General features: G+C 46.8%; 1 protein-coding gene across 1 annotated transcript in view; it reads left to right on the top strand.

Moving 5' to 3' along the window:
* Positions 1–15,402, top strand: part of LOC128774434 (protein Shroom2-like) — a 93,134-nt gene extending 77,732 nt beyond the window's left edge. The window contains exon 3 of the mRNA XM_053893518.1: positions 15,159–15,402. Within this exon, the coding sequence (XP_053749493.1) occupies positions 15,159–15,294 (136 nt within the window). The 3' untranslated portion in view covers positions 15,295–15,402. The remainder of the gene's footprint in view (positions 1–15,158) is intronic.
* Positions 15,403–16,816: the final 1,414 nt, after the last annotated feature.

Genomic DNA, 16,816 nt, shown 5'->3' with positions numbered 1-16,816 from the left:
AAAAAAAATTTTTTTTAAAAAGAGTCAGACATTTAACCCACAGAGCCACCCAGATGCCCCCTGTTCTTAGTTTTAATTTTTAAAGATATTGTGGTACAATACATATAACAGAAAATTTACCATCTTGGGAATGCAAGCTGGTGCAGCCACTCTGGAGAACAGTATGGAGATTCCTCAAAAAACTAAAAATAGAATGCAAGCTGGTGCAGCCACTCTGGAAAACAGTATGGAGATTCCTCAAAAAACTAAAAATAGAATGCAAGCTGGTGCAGCCACTCTGGAAAACAGTATGGAGATTCCTCAAAAAACTAAAAATAGAACTACCCTATGACCCAGCAATGGCACTACTAGGCATGTATCCACAGGATACAGGTGTGCTGTTTCAAAGGGACACGTGCACCCCTATGTTTATAGCAGCACTATCGACAATAGCCAAAGTATGGAAAGAGCCCAAATGTCCATCGATGGATGAATGGATAAAGAAGATGTGGTACATATATACAGTGGGGTATTACTCGGCAATCAAAAAGAATGAAATCTTGCCATTTGCAATTATGTGGATGGAACTGGAGGGTATTATGCTAAGTGAAATGAGTCAGTCACAGAAAGACAAATATCCTATGACTTCACTCACATGAGGACTTTAAGAGACAAAACAGATGAACGTAAGGGAAGGGAAACAAAAATAATCTAAAAACAGGCAGGGGGACGAAACAGAAGAGACTCCTAAATATGGAGAACAAACTGAGGGTAACTGGAGGGGGTGTGGGAGGGGGGATGGGCTAAATGGGGAAGGGGCACTAAGGAATCTACTCCTGAAGTTGTTGTTAACTATATGCTAACTAATTTGGATAAAAATTAAAAAAAATAAAAAATAAAAAAATAAATAAAAGTATATTTATCATGGTGAGCAATAAAAAAAAATTTACCATCTTAAACATTTTTAAATGTACATTTAAGTAACGTATTACTTATTACTTTTATAGAACTTTATAAATTATATTATTATACTCACAAGTTATGTTTATAACAATAAAAACTAGCATTAAAAAAACTCACTGTATTTTTATTTTAATTTTTTATATTAAATTTTTTTTTCTTAACTTAAAACAATTTTTAAATTAAGTTTATTTTGAGAGAGACAGTGTGAGTGGGGTAGGGCAGAGAGAGAGGGAGAGAGAGAATCCCAAGCAGGCTCCACGCTGACAGCACAGAGCCCAGCACAGGGCTTGAACTCGTGAGACCATGACCTCATGATCTAAGCCTGAAACCAAGAGTCGGACACTTTAACCAGCTGAGCCCCCCAGGCACCCCAGCTCGTTGCATTTTTAAAGAGGAAAAGCTTTGGGGGTTCAGTGTGCCTGTGCTCGTAGGAGTCAGCAGGAGGGTTGGTCCCCAGGAAACCGTCAGCTGTGCACCCTGTTCTGTTCTAGGCAGTGCCCCAGAGAAGGTCTGTTTATTGCTCTGTGATCGGGACAAGAAGAAGGACCCTAAGAAGGCGGGTGTTGGAGTGCTGGCTACGATATATTCTAAGGCTAACATGTATTCTGCATTTATTCAGTTCTTAAAGTAACACCAGGGTGCAGTCGACTCCCCGGGCTCAGAAGGGCATTGGGTGGACCAGGGGCCTTGCACCTCTGTTGTGCGTCTCCGGAGAGCAGCACTGGCACTCACTGCTGATCTTGGGCTTCTTTGTATCATACACGTTCTTGTGCACTTAACGCCTGTATCCGCAGAGATCGTTCTGGGTTGACTGCGCTGAGGTCTGAGTCGCGATTTCTCTTAACGACCCCACGCTGCTCCACAGTCTGGATCCTCCGCTGTTCTACAGAACCTCTGTAGACGGATATTTCTGGTGCTTCTGGTGAAAGCCTGTAACTGCAGCATGTGGTGTCTCTGTACCCGAGTCCGTGTACCTGTACGTACAGGTCGTTGCAGTCCATTTCCAACCTGGGGTTCTTGAATCAGAAGTTTGGGGAGCACGAACTGTGATAGCCACCTCCAAATTTCTCGGACCACTTTTCAGGCTCAGGTCCACTCTAGCAGAGGTTATTTTCAGTTTAGTTCTGTACTCTTTTCAAATGTGATGGGTGAAAAATGGCTTCATTGGTTAAATGCGCATTTTTAGGGCACCTGATGGCTCAGTCAGTTAAACATCTGACTCGATTTCGGCTCAGGTCATGATCTCACGGTTTGTGAGGTTGAGCCTCACATCTGCGCTGTTAGCGTGGAGCCTGCTTGGGATTCTCTCTCCCTCTCTCCGCCCCTCCCCTTCTCTCTCTTATGCACACTCTATCTCAAAAGTAAAATAAACATTTTTAAAAATTCAAAACAATTTAAATGGGCACTTTTCATTATGAATGAATTTGGGCGTCTTCCCATATCTTTAGAAGCTTTTTTTTTTTTTTTTTTTTAAGTAGAGGAACATCTTTAAGGATATCAGAATGATCTGAATTCTATTCCAAGCAAAGCATCTATGCCACAGAGAACTGGTCAGTGGAGGGACAGGGAGGAGATGCAGGGCGCCTGCTAGCTGACGGAGGTGACAAGTTATCTAAATTTTTTTTTAATTTTTAAATTTAATATTTATTTTTGAGACAGAGAGAGACAGAACATGAACAGGGAAGGGTCAGAGAGAGGGAGACACAGAATCTGAAACAGGCTCCAGGCTCTGAGCTGTCAGCACAGAGCCTGACGCGGGGCTCGAACTCACGGACCGCGAGATCACGACCTGAGCTGAAGTCGGATGCTTAACTGACTGGCCACCCAGGCGCCCCAGTGACAAGTTATCTAAAAGACTCTTGGGGAGAAGGAAGAGACTTTTGCCCCAAAGGATTGATGGGAGCCACTGTGTAGAACTCCACTTTTGCATTCTGTATGTCCAGTTTTCTTTAAATGAGGGGTGCACAGGATAATTTTCTGGTTTAGATGGGAATTAATGTTTTAAGCAATACGTATAACAAGATAATGATTGTTCACTTCTGTTTTTATGAAAACATACTTTATTTTGATCATTTTTAAAAATATATATTTGACATATACCATTGTGCAATTTGAAATACTTTTAATAACACTTAGGTATTACAACAATTTTTTAAATAACTTTGTATTAATTTTTAATACGATATGTCGATATTATTTTTTGCCTAATAGAAAAAAGTCTAAGGGGTGCCTGGGTGGCTCAGTTAAGAATCCAACTCTTGATTTCAACTCAGGTCATGATCCCAGGGTCATGGGGTGGAGCCACGTCTGGCTCTGTGCTGAGATTCTGTCAGTCTCTTTGCCCGTCTCCCCTACTTGCTCTCTCTCTCTCTCTCTCTCTCAAAAAAAAAAAAAAAATTAAAAAGTCTGAAATGGTGCTTTGTTCAGAAACATGAATGAAATTCTGTAACCTGGTTAATTAGTTAGTATTAGGGTCTGTTGCTGTTACCCAGCACATGGCAACTCACTGCTATAAAATCCTGAAGATGCTCAGAGGAAGGACCACTAAAACTTCAAACTGAGTTTTACATTGTCCTTATTACAGAGGCACCAGTAGGTACTTTTAAAACAATTTCTCTGGAACTGGTAACGTGTATTCTTCTCTGCCGAAATTTAAATCTGTGTTTAAAGCCTGCCATTCTCCTCTTTCTCCATCCCCAGGCAACCGCTTATCGGACTTCTGTCTCACAGATCAATTAGCATTTTCTAGAACTTTATGTACAGCTCCAAAGTAGATCATGTACTCTTAAAACTACGAACAAACAGACAAAACCCGACCAGTTTATAGAAAAGCACTCTGGGGGCGCCTGGGTGGTTCAGTGGGTTAAGCATCTGACTTCAGCCTAGGTCATGATCTCACAGTTTGTGAGTTCGAGTCCCACATCGAGTGAGCTCAAGCCCTGCTTCGGGTGAGCCCTGCTTCTGTTTCTCTCTGCCCCTCACTCACTTGTGCCCCCTTTCTCTTTCTTTCTCTCTCTCTCACTCTCTCTCTCTCTCTCTCTCTGTCTCTCTCTCAAAAAAAAAAAAAAAAAGGCACTCTGTAAATTATTCATAGACTGAACCACAAACACGTAAATATCCTGTGTTGCCCCGCCGGAGAGTATGGCCAAATGATGAATTAGCTTGCTCAACTCTTATTTAACTTGATTGTACTCCCAGCCCGTCCTCAGAGGCCCAGAGAAGGGCTGACATTTATGGCAAAGACTGAGGGTGGCCAGTGCAGGTATGGTGGTTCTCGGAGGTTCTGGGGAAATGTACCTCCGTGCAAACTACGTACCCAGAGTTTCATGAGTAGAAACAGCGGTTCACATGCTAACTCCTTCCTGCTAGTGTATCTCTTACCCGTAGGCTTGTTTTGTTTTGTTGTGTGTGGTGATCAGGGGAGCGAGCAGGCAGGATGGGATTGAGGGGGGCCGCTTGGACAAAGCCATGGCATCTGGTTTCCTGGGCCGTGGGCAGTGCTATCTTGTCATCGCTTAGGAGCCGGGAAGGGAAGGTGAGTCAGGAGGTGCGAGCGGCTCTTTATCTCTCCCTGTGAAGTTTCTTTCCCAGACACAAGAGAGAGAGCGCTTCCTTTCTCCCCGTGTGGGGTCAGCTGGAAACAGAGACCTGTAACCGTGATCCCCACCAAGTGCACATCTGTTCTCCTGCACGATGCCCAGGTGGTCAAGGAGGGGGCGGGGGTGTCTGCCCGGGAGTCAGGTGAACTGTTAGGCCATGAAGAGAGTCTGAGCCGAAAGCTCCTTCCTAGATCTTCCCTCCGGGCTACTCTGTTGTTCCGACTTTGCTTGGCGGAGGAAGGAAGTGCTACTCACTGGAAAGTTCGGGGCGGATGCGGTAACCTTTTCTTCTGTGTCGCTGACAGTCGTCATCTGCACCTTTGTCCTGTGTGTCCAGGCCACCTCCCTGGGAGGGCTGCCTGGCGGGTCTGGAGTGGCTCCTGTGCCCATGTTTTCACAGACAGCCACGGCTGTTGTCCTGGGCAGGCACAGAGGGTACACCATGGCCTAAGATGGGCTCGGAACAGGTGAACACCAGAAACCGGGTCACTTGTGGCATTTTCCCGATCCTACTAGCCGAGTAGATCAGCCTCGGTTGTGGGAGATGTGCTCAGGGTCTGCGTGATGCGCACAGCGTGTTGGGAAAGGGGGCGTCTTGCTCAGACCTGGGGTTAAGGCTGCTGCGCTCTGATCGTATCGAATGTGCACTGAAATGGCATGAAGAGTGCTGGGACACAGTCCTCCTCTCTCTCTTTGGAGGCAAAATTACCATAGCCTCAGCTTCTAAAATGTACATATAATTTCAAATATCCTCGGGAAAATTTCTTTTAAATACCACGCTATCCATTAGTTTGGAAAGCTTGCAACTGCTCTGGCTTTTTTTTTTTTTTTTCAACTTCCTATGGGAACAGATAGTTTTGGTTACAATGAAGCACGCCTGCCCACCTCATCATTTATGGTACTCTCAAACCATCATCCGGTGTTGCAGGTAGTTTTGCCGGGTCCGGATTATCGATAGGGTTGGTTCATGTGATTTTCTGCCTCTTTGCCGGCGGCCTTAAATCCTTTTGTGTCTCTAATTACAGCCCCTAAGCTTGCGTTCAGGAGCAGATTAACACCCAAGGGTAGAGGTTCTTCGCTGGAGGCTGAAAGGGTTAGCCAGACTTCGGGCCGAGTTAGAGATTTCAAGAAAGCGGCTTTCAAATCTAGTGACAACAGCTGTGCTCGCTACGAGCACATTTCTTGCAGCCTGCTTTGTTTTCTGGATGCCACTAAGCTGCAGTGAACTCCGCACCGCCCCTGTGTTGTGCTGGGAGCCCCTCTGCTCCTGGCTCCTTGGAGCTATCCTGCAGCAGGTGGGTCTGCACGCAGCCCTGACATTGGTTGGCAGCGATGTTCTTGGAAGCAGCTATGGGTGGCGATGCGGCAGGGTTACAGGCAGGGCTAGGGCGTCGGCAGGCTTCATTCCTCCCCGCTTCCCTCCCAGGAGCTCTTCCTGGGCCAGAAACCATATATGTGTTTTGCTGGAGGGTGTGTGCCTTGGTGGGGGTGTCGGCAAAAACCTGTGCTTTTGAAGGGTCTGCCATCATTTGTTCGAGTCTCAGGGGAAAAGTTTCTATTTCGAGCATGTTGGGGGTTACAGCCGTTTGCAAATGCTCATTTTCTTATTAGACAGAGGAAACCCAGAGACTTACGCTGGACAGACACCCTGTCTTGGAGCTGTTTTCCATTGTTTGTTATTAAATGGAATCAGGAGAAAAAAGAAAACCATGCAGATCAGAGTTGTTTTATTTTGGGAAAAGTTGCTTCTATTCCAATTTAGGCTCATTATATATGGCTTGAGCAATTTAATCAGGTGAATTTCCAATTAAGTGAGGTTATTTCATATTCTAAGTCAAATAGAAAGTGGAACAAAGTTAAGATTTTGTTTTTCATTGCAAAGCGTGTAAGTGATGTTTATAAAGTTTATCGTGCAAACATCGATGGTTTCTGATATGTTAAGACATGCAGAGAAAGTTTTTTTTTTTTTACTTCTTTCAGATATGACTCATCAGCACTGTTACTAATGCTTAGAGCTATTTGTAATTAGTTTTACTAATGGTTGCACATTTGAATATCCTGAGTTTCTTTGCCAGAAAATCCGTTCTCTTGAAATGTAGCCAGTAGGTTGGGCTGGCGCCCTTCTGAAACACTCAGTTGAACTTGCTCGGGCATTAGTCCCTCGAGGAGCTGTACTGTGAACACAGGTGGGTGAGATAGTCTTTTTTCCCCTTTTTTCTTACATGAATAGATGTATTGACCTGAAGATTTTAAAAGTTAGTAGAAAAGCCAAATCGTTTTGGTCTGCTCCAGTTCTGCCTGCGTTCATTATGTGACATTAAAAAATATATGTATCTTTTTAATGTTTATTTGAGACAGTGAGAGGGGGAGACACAGAATCCCAAGCAAGCTCTGTGCTGTCAGCACGGGGCCCGAAATCAAGAGTCAGACGCTTTACCGACTGATCCACCCAGACGCCCCCGTTATGTGACATTTCTGCACAGGCTTCTCTGCGGAAGCACCCGGGAAGAGCGCCGAAGGCTGAAAGACGAACCATGCACCCGCCCTTACTGGGGGAAGGGGAAGGACCAGGGGTGCCCCGGGCCCGTGGAGAGGCGCCCTGCCTCTTTCATCCTGTGGGAATGCTGCCTCTCAGCCTGGCGTTTGTTCCAAATGCAGCTTTGATGTCCTGTATCAGTCTCAGCTCTTTAGGCCATTTGGGAATTTTTATCTTAATTCTTCTCATGTTTAAAGGCAGGAACTCTGTGGCTCGCATCCCATAGGACTATATGGATTCAATCCAGCATGACATCACCGTCCACAGCAGTATGTTGTCTGACCACCACCGGGGAAGGGAGCCCTTTGCCGTTTCTCAAGTGCTCGGCCCTGTGTCTTCATACATTCGTGTAACGTGTTAGAAGCGCTCCGTGCGATCATACCATTAGGTCCTGCCGTCCAGGAGCTGCCTGCTGAGGGTGCTGTCATAGGCCTGGATTGGGAAAGCTGTGACAGGTGGTGAGCCAACAGATGTGAGGAGGCCGGGAAGCAGACTGCAGCAGAGTCTTACCTGAGGCTGGGCCACTGACCTGCCCTTGGAAGGCTGAGCCAGGTTTGAGCCGCAAATCTGGTCCTACGTCGGCAATACCAGGGAAGGGCAGAAGGGGTGCAGGCAAACGGACTGCAGGGGGACGGGTGACTAGGTGGCTGGGGGCAGAACGGTGCTGGCCCTGAGCTTGCCTCTGAGCTGCCGGGAGGGCTAGTGCAAGGCCACCAGCCTGCCCACATGTGTCTCCAGCTAATGCCCACGCTGCTGGCCCAGGGGCACCCTCCAGACCACAGCTTGGCTAGATGCCGGAGAATGTGGGAGCTTGGGCTCCCGTGGCAGCTGCAAGCAGTTGAAGGTTCTGGAGTGAGAGCAAGAGCTGTCTAGAGCAGCGTGGCTAGGAGATTGATCTGGCAGGAGGTAGACAGACCAGCAGAGGGAGAGGCTGGTCAGGACGTAGTCATCCACAGGCTTGGCTGGGTCAGAACAAGGTTCATTTTGTGTTTGTAGAGTGCTGGTTTTTATGTGTTTCCTTTTGAAGGACTAAAAAGGGTGCTTGCAGTCACCCTCTCCAGTGCACGCTCCCCCCCCCCACCTCCCCTGTTGGCCTGTACCCCCTCCTTTCCTTGAATTCTAAAGTCTTCACACAGGGCTGTTCCCCTCACCCACGGGTCACCGAGGCACCTTTGCAGTCCTGCCCAGACCACCCCTTCTCTGAAATCCAGGCCTCTTCCCCCCTCAGGCCCCCTGATTCTTTTCTCTAAGATGCCCCCAACGGATCACTATTGATTTCCTCCCGCCAAGGAGCCTTCTCCAACCCCAGGGTTGCCTAAAAGCCCCAGATCCCATCATAACCCCCAGCACAATGCACACCCAAAGCCAAGGCACCTGGCCTCCCCCTCTGGCCTCCCTGGCCTCCCAGCCAGCGGGTCCGGTACAGTCAGGCTGACGCAGCTTGTGGTGACCAAGCACAGACTGTTTGTTTTATAAGGTGGTGCCTGTTGGCTTCATTCTAAAAGGCTATGAAAATAACCCAGCACTCACGAAATTTTTTTTTAGGCAAGGAAGGGATTCTGTTCTTTATGAGAATGACAAACATTTCACTGAAGCATTTATTTTAATAATTCCTTTTTTAAGAGAGAGAGTGCACACAAGCAGGGGAGGGGGGCAGAGAGAGAGGGGGACACAGAATCTAAAGCAGGCTCCAGGCTCTGAGCTGTCATCATGGAGCCCGATGCAGGGCTCGAACTCACGAACCATGAGATCATGACCTGGGCCGAAGCCAGACGCTTAACCGACTGAGCCACGCAGGCGCCCCTGGATTCATTCTTAATTTTAAATGATATGCTAGCATTTTTCATATTTGTGGTGTAAACCCTGTCCTTCCAAAAATCCCCCAAAGACTACCTCGCTTATAAAATTATTTCTAAAAATTGAAGTAAATTTTTATTAATCTTGGTATGTAATTTGTGGGAAAGGCTTCGGGGGAACAACCCTCATTAGGATGAATAATTTCATCTGTAGGAGCAGAAAATGTTCATAGCCAGTACTCTGGCTTTTCTGTATTTATATGAAAGGAATAGTAAGCACTGATTAGAGGTGCCATTTGGGAAGAGTGACAGTGGCATGAGAGAATACTCCCAAAACCAGGCGGGCCGCAGAGTGAAATGGAGACACGGAGTCTGCAGGCTTCTCCAAATTGTCTAGAGACAGAGAGGAGGTCATGCAGAGGGCTGTCTTTAGATCATGGCTTCTTTTCCTTGGGCGTCTTTTTGGCCTTTTAATTTTTAAATATTCCATATTTTCTACAATAAGCATGTGTTTTAAGGATTCCAAACATCAACAGCCATTTGAACAAACAGGCTTCCTTTCCTACATACACTGGGCTGACCCTGGCCCAGTGTGAGCACGGACGAAGCCCCACTGCCTATCCAGTGATTCTGGGATTGCGCAGCCCCAGGCTCAACGTGGGGCGTTGCTGGTCCGTCTGTCACATCCCTGCCCACAGCACCTGCTCAGAAGCAGGACCTTCGGCGTCTCTGGGTTGGGCTGCACAGGCCTTTGTGGCTCTAGCGCCCCCATTCGCCCCTCATGGCTGTTTGCGAGGCCAGAAATCACCCTCTGTGTTTCTCCCTCCCAGAATGGGCTTCCTTACCGGTCTCTCCAGTTGGCTTACATCTGACTGCGGCCAAGGAGGGAGCATTCTTTCGGTAGCGTCCCTATTCATTCCTGTTGGATATTTGTCTTGGGGCTGTCTCGACCATAGCAGACATCCCACAGGAAGGAGTGATTCGGGACTGGTTTGCTGTATGCCATTTTGCATTTACTCCCTTCTTTTTTTTTTATTTTATTTATTATTTTTTTTTCCAGAGGGAATGCTTTTTTTTTTTTTTTTTAATCTTTGTAATATAATTTACTGTCAAATTGTGTAACATACGGTGTGTAAAGCGTGCTCTTGGTTTTTGGGGTAGATTCCCATGGTTCATCGCTTACATACAACACCCAGTGCTCATCCCAACAAGCACCCTCCTCAATGCCCATCACCCATTTTCCCCTCTCCCCTCCTCCATCAACCCTCAGTTTGTTCTCTGTATTTAAGAGTCTCTTATGGTTTGCCTCCCTCCCTCTCTGTAACTATTTTTTTCCTTCTCTTCCCCCATGCTCTTCTGTTAAGTTTCTCAAGATCCACATATGAGCAAAAACATACGGTATCTGTCATTTTCTGACTCATTTATTTCACTCAGCATAATACCCTCCAGTTCCTTCCACGTTGCTGCAAATGGCTGGGTTCCATTCTTTCTTATTGCCAAGTAGTACTCCATTGTATATGTAAACCACATCTTCTTTATCCATTCATCAGTTGATGGACATTTAGGCTCTTTCCATAATTTGGCTGTTGTTGAAAGCGCTGCTATAAACATTGTGGTACGTGTGCCCCCATGAATCAACACTCCTGTATCCTTTGGATAAATTCCTAGTAGTGCTATTGATGGGTCATAGAGTAGTTCTATTTTTAATTTTTTGAGGAGCCTCCACACTGTTTTCCAGAGTGGCTGCACCAGTTTGCATTCCCACCAACGGTGCAAGAGGGTTCCCGTTTCTCCACATCCTCTCCAGCATCTATATAGTCTCCTGTTGTGCATTTTAGCCACCCTGACCAGTGTGAGGTGGTATATCAGTGTGGCTTTGATTTGTATTTCCCTGATGGTGAGTGACGTTGAGCATCTTTTCATGTGTCAGTTGGCCATCTGGAGGTCTTCTTTGGAGAAGTGTCTGTTCATGTCTTCCACCCATTTCTTCAGTGGATTATTTGTTTTTCAGGTTCTGAGTTTGATAAGTTCTGTATAGATTTTGGGTACTAGCCCTTTATCCGATATGTCCTTTGCAGATATCTTCTCTCATTCCGTCGGTTGCCTTTTTGTTTTGTTGATTGTTTCCTTCACTGTGCAGAAGCTTTTTATCTTGATGAGGTCCCAATAGTTCATTTTTGCTTTTAATTCCTTGTCTTTGGTGATGTGTTGAGCAAGAAATTGCTGGGGCTGAGGTCAAAGAGGTAGTTGCCTGCTTCCTCCTCTAGGGTTTTGATGGCTTCCTGTCTCATGTTTAGGTCTTTCATCCATGTTGAGTTTACTTTGTGTATGGTGTAAGAAATGGTCTAGTTTCATTCTTCTGCATGTTGCTGTCCACTTCTCCCAGCACCATTTGCTAAAGAGACTGTCTTTTTTCCATTGGATACTCTTTCCTGCTTTGTCAAAGATTAATTGGCCATACATTTGTGGGTCCAATTCTGGGTTCTCTATTCTATTCCATTGGTCTATGTGTCTGTTTTTGTGCCAATACCATACCGTCTTGATGATTACAGCTTTGTAATAGAGGCTAAAGTCTGGGATTATGATGCTTCCTGCTTTGGTTTTCTTTTTCAATATTACTTTGGCTATTCGGGGCTTTTGTGGTTCCATACAAATTTTAGGATTGTTTGTTCTAGCTTTGAGAAGAATGTCGGTACAATTTTGTTGAGATTTCATTGTATTTTATTATTACTTTAAAAAAATTTAATGTTTATTTTTGAGACAGAGAGACAGAGCATGAGCAGGGGAGGGGCAGAGAGAGGGAGACACAGAATCTGAAACAGGCTCCAGGCTCTGAGCTGTCAGCACGGATTCCGATGCGGGGCTTGAACTCACAAACGGTGAGATCAAGACTTGAACTGAAGTCAGACGCTTAACCGACTGAGCCACCCAGGCACCTCTGTATTTTATTATTTTTTAAAAAAAATTTTTAAGTTTATTTATTTATTTTGTGTGTGAGAGAGACAGAGGGAGCAGGGGAGGGGCAGAGAGAGAGAGAGAGAGAGAGAGAGAGAGAATCCCAAGCAGGCTCTGCACCATCAGCATAGAGCCCGATGTGGGGCTTGAACTCACGAGCCGTGAGATATCATGACCTGAGTGGAAGACAAGAGTCTCATGCTTAACCAACTGAGCCACCCCGGCACCCCGCATTTACTCACTTCTAATGCTCATGGCTCTGCGGGTGGCCAGGGTGGATACCACTAAGAACCAAGTATGGCACAGTGGTTTCACCCAGGCCCTCAAACTGGGGACTTGTGCTCTCCTGTCCTGGCACATCCTGTGGCCTGTGCACTCCTCAGGGTCCCCACATTTCTGGCGGCTGAATGGCTTAAAGCCACCTGAGTGTGTATCTTGTGCGAGAAGAAAGCCCACGATCTTGTGAAAATGAAGACCTTAAATCTGTTCTTGTTTCTGTTCATCTGGGTCTGTCTGAAACGCAGCCAGAGGGACAGTGGCTGTGTGAGACCACTAGGTGGCGCCAGAGAGCTCTTTCCCCACAGCCTGCCAGACCAGCATCCTCACAGCATTGTGATTGAATGAACACTTCTGGGTCCAGAACGTCGTCCTCTCTCTTATTGGCATGAATCCAGCCGTTTTAGGTAGTCAGAGGGGCTGAGAAACAGAAGGTAGCTGGAACCTTCCCAAATACATTCATTATGCACTAGGAAATTCAAAGGACCTGATGAAAAGCCCATTATGTTTTAGGAAAACGTCACTATCCCCAATAGCCAGAATATCCTTATGTGTAGCTTATAGGTACAACCTTTTCACTGGGTGATTTTTTTTTAAAAAAGCTCTTAATTTCTACTGTGGTTGTCAACTATGTCTTCTTGAAGTAGACATGCATCTATATGTGTTATCTTTTTATTTTATTTTTTAATGTTTAGCTGTTTTTGAGAGAGCAAGAGACAGAACATGAGCAGGGGAGGGGCAGAGAGAGAGAGAGAGAGAGAGAGAGAGAGAGAGAGAGAGGGAGGGAGACACAGAATCTGAAACGGGCTCCAGGCTCTGAGCTGTCAGCACAGAGCCCAACGCGGGGCTCGAACTCACAGACTGTGAGATCATGACCTGAGCCGAAGTCGGCCACTTAACCGACTGAGCCACGCAGGCACCCCTGTATTGTCTTTTTAAAAAGGAGGGAGTGCGTGCACTCTTGGAGCCCTGCTGCCCCCCACTCCCAAGTCAGCCAGCACATATCCCAGTCTTGCCATGTGCTGGGTTGGAACATGTTGCCACAGATTATAAGGCATTTTCTTTTTCAGGCTTCCTTTTTTTATTTGTTTCCTTTGCCTCCACTCTCAGTCTAGTTTATTTCCTTCATTAATTAAGTATAAAGGAAGATGAAACACATCCTTGATGCGATAGCACAGAAAATGCCACCTGAACACGAGACTCACGTAGCCAGAACCTTCCTCACGAGGATTTGGAGACACTCGACGAGGTACACTTTGGGATTGCAATCCCCTTACTTCTGTGGTGTGATGAAGTTGTCTGTTTTTTTGCTCTTGTTCATGGGGAAACTCCTGAAGTCAACACATTCCACATTTTGCCACCCATCTACTTTTCCTCCTTAATTATGAGTTGTCAGAACGTTTTTATTTTAACGTTTATGTATTTGTTTTTGAGGGAGGCGCAGAGAGAGAGAGGGAGAGAGAGAGAATCCCAAGCAGGCTCCACACTGTCAGCGTGGCTGGAACACAGGAACCGTGAGGTCACGACCTGCGCCGCAATCAAGAGTCAGACACTTAAGTGACTCGGCCACTCAGGCGCCCCGTGAGTTGTCAGAAGGTTTAAGTTATACATACTTTTCAGATTTCTTTAATCCTCTTTACTACTGTTTTGAGAGAGTGTGTGTGTGTTAGAACACACGAGCAGGGCAAGGGCAGAGGAGGAGAGAGAGTCCCAAGCAGGCTCCACACCCAGCCCAGAGCCCATCGTGGGGCTCAATCTCATGACGCTGGGATCATGACCTGAGCCGAAGTCAAGAATCAGACGCTGAACTGACTGAGCCACCCAAGCACCCCGGGTTTCTTTAATATGCTTTTAACATTAATATCCTTTAATGTCTTTGCCTGCCTGGAAGAATGTCTGCTCTCTGTCAAGCATCTAGAGAGGCTCAGTTTGAGCCTCTTGAGCTGCAGACTGGCCACAGTGAGCAAGTTCTGTCCCAAATTGGAGACGTGGAGACATGGAGACTGGGAGAAGCAGGTGCGTGGCTCTCCTCACACACCACCGTTTTCTTGGATGCTCTGTGAACATTTACATGGCAGCTGTAGGGATTTGCGACTGAACCTCCCTTATCATTCCCAGGCGGTGTAGCCAAAAAAAGAATAAGCCACCGATGGGAGGGTGCGGACAGGGGCGCAGGAGCCCAGGAAGACGCTGCATACTGTGTTCACAAGTCCTGGCTGAACGGACTAGAGTCGTCGTTCTAGGGCATCATGAATTCACACGATGGGGACCCTTAGCTGACTTCACAGGCACTTGAGAGGCTCAGAGGAATGAATGCGCCTCTGCTAGTCTCAGTTAATGTCAAGATGTCTGCGTTTACTTAGTGAAGTGAGTAAATAGAAGTCATCCAGGGACGCCTGGGGGTCAGTCGGTTAAGCATCTGACTCTTGCTTTTGGCTCAGGTCGTGATTTCATGGTGCAGGAGTTGGAGCCCTGCAATGGGCTTTGTGCTCACAGTGCAGAACCTGCTCAGGATTCTCTCTCTCTCTCTCTCTCTCTCTCTCTCTCTCTGCCCCTCCCCTGCTCTCTGTCTCTCTCTCAAAATAAATAAATAAACTTTAAAAAAAAGGAAGTGGTCTAAACTGTGTATGACCCGGCTGAGCTGGGGACCCCCTGCACTTCTCTCTAGTGCATCTCTCCTCCTCAAGGAGGCTGACGGCTGTGTGCCTAGCTATGCTGAAACAGGAAAGACAGAAGAGTCCTTCCGGGGTCCTACTGATGGCTGAGGCGAGGACAAGATTTATTTACCTGTTTAGAGCAAAAATTGAAGAATAAGGCTTAGTTCACATTTTGGAGCTCATGACTCTCACTCTGCCTTAGGATGGGTTCTGCATTAATAAAAGTTAACAATTTTTCATATCCAGATACCGTGGAAAGCCCCGGAAGCAATGCTATCAGTCACGCGGGAGTAGCTGTAACATATTTCCGTGTCTCACTCCCGTCTTGGCACAGGGTTGTCCTTTATTTGCAATTCCTGAGTTGTCTGCGTTTTTTTTGTTTTTTTGTTCTTTTCAGGAAGAATGAACTGAGCTGGAGGCCTCACTCCTGGCATGCCACCAAGTTCTCTGATAGCCACCCCGACACATCAGCATCTCCGTTCCCCTCTGCCAGCTCCTGTCCTTCCTGGCACGGCCGTCACCACCCCAGGTAGGCACTGTTTCCCACTGGGATGGACGGTGTTCGACATTCCACCAACGTCCATGACCTCCCAGCCCTGCCACAACAGCACCTTTCTTGACTTCAGCGTGATTTTCTTTTCTTTTCTTTCCTTTTCTTTTCTTTTCTTTTCTTTTTTTTTTAACATTTATCTGTCTTTGAGACAGAGAGACAAAGAGTGAGCAGAGTTGGGGCAGAGAGAGAGAGGGAGACACAGAATCTGAAGGAGGCTCCAGACTCTGAGCAGTCAGCATAGAGCCCGATTTGGGGCTTGAATTCATGAACGGCGAGATCATGACCTGAGTCAAAGTCCTATGCTTAACCAACTGAGCCACCCAGGCACCCCTCTTTTTTTTTTTAATTTATTTATTTTGAGAGAGAGAGAGAGACACCGTGCCAGTGGTGGAGGAGCAGAGAGAGAGGAAGAGAGAGAGAATCCCAAGCAGGTTCTGCACTGTCAGCGCAGAGCCCCATGCAGGTCTCTAACTCACAAACGGTACAATCATGACCTGAGCCGAAATCAACAGTCAGAGGCTTTTTTTCTGATGAGGAAAAGCTGCTGACACACCATTACCAGTAGAAATGTCTAAATTCTTCACTGGGTAGGTAGGTGTCCAAGCCTTGAAAACAAAAACTAGGGGCACCTGGGTGGCCCAGTTGGTTAAGCGTCTGACTTCGGCTCAGGTCATGATCTCGTGGTTTGCAAACCCCATGTCAGGCTCTATGCTGACAGCTCAGAGCCTGGAACCTGCTTTGGATTCTGTGTCTCCCTCTCTCTCTTCCCCCGCCCCTGCCCACACTTTGTGTCTCTGTCTCTCTCTCTCTCTCTCTCTCTCTCTCTCTCTCTCTCTCTATGTCTCTCTCTCTCTCTCAAAAAAAAAAAAAAAAAAAAAATTAACATTAAAAAAAAAGAAAACAAAAACTAAAACACCAAGGGCAAGGATGAACAAGTGTGCTTTCTCATTTATGTTGTTTAATAAATCAGGAGCTTGGGGACTTACCTTTTTGGGCTGAATCCCTTTGGGCCAGCCAGGTCGGTAGTCCTGAGCTGAGTGGGAGGGCTGTCCGTCCACCCATGTGCCTACAGCAACCACCCTTCTTGTGAGACTTTTATGTGCACATTAGAAGGCAGAAGCGGGGTGCCTGGGTGGCTCAGTTGGTTGAGCCTCTGACTTGGGCTCAGGTCATAACCTCACGGTCCGTGAGTTCGAGCCCCACGTCAGGCTCTGTGCTGACAGCTCGGAGCCTGGAGCCTGTTTGAGATTCTGTCCCCCCGTCTCTCGCTGCCCCTCCCCCCTCACACTCTGTCTTTCTCTGTCTCTCATAAATAAACATTAAAAAATCTTAAGAAAAAGAAGACAGGCTCTGCCTAAGGGTTCGGCAAGTGTATTCCAGCGAGGCTCCCAGGCCGTTCTCTTAAGCATCAGCACCCTCTCCCCAGCCCCCAGGGCTCTCCTTATAGAGGAAATCAGGGCTTCACAGCCCACATGCCAGGGTGCCATCCAGCCTCGGGGGCC

The sequence above is a fragment of the Panthera pardus genome, unplaced genomic scaffold (assembly GCF_024362965.1).
Source record: "Panthera pardus isolate Hobbes unplaced genomic scaffold, ASM2436296v1 HiC_scaffold_306, whole genome shotgun sequence".
NCBI lineage: Eukaryota > Metazoa > Chordata > Mammalia > Carnivora > Felidae > Panthera > Panthera pardus.
This window is presented reverse-complemented; position numbering and strand designations above follow the sequence as displayed.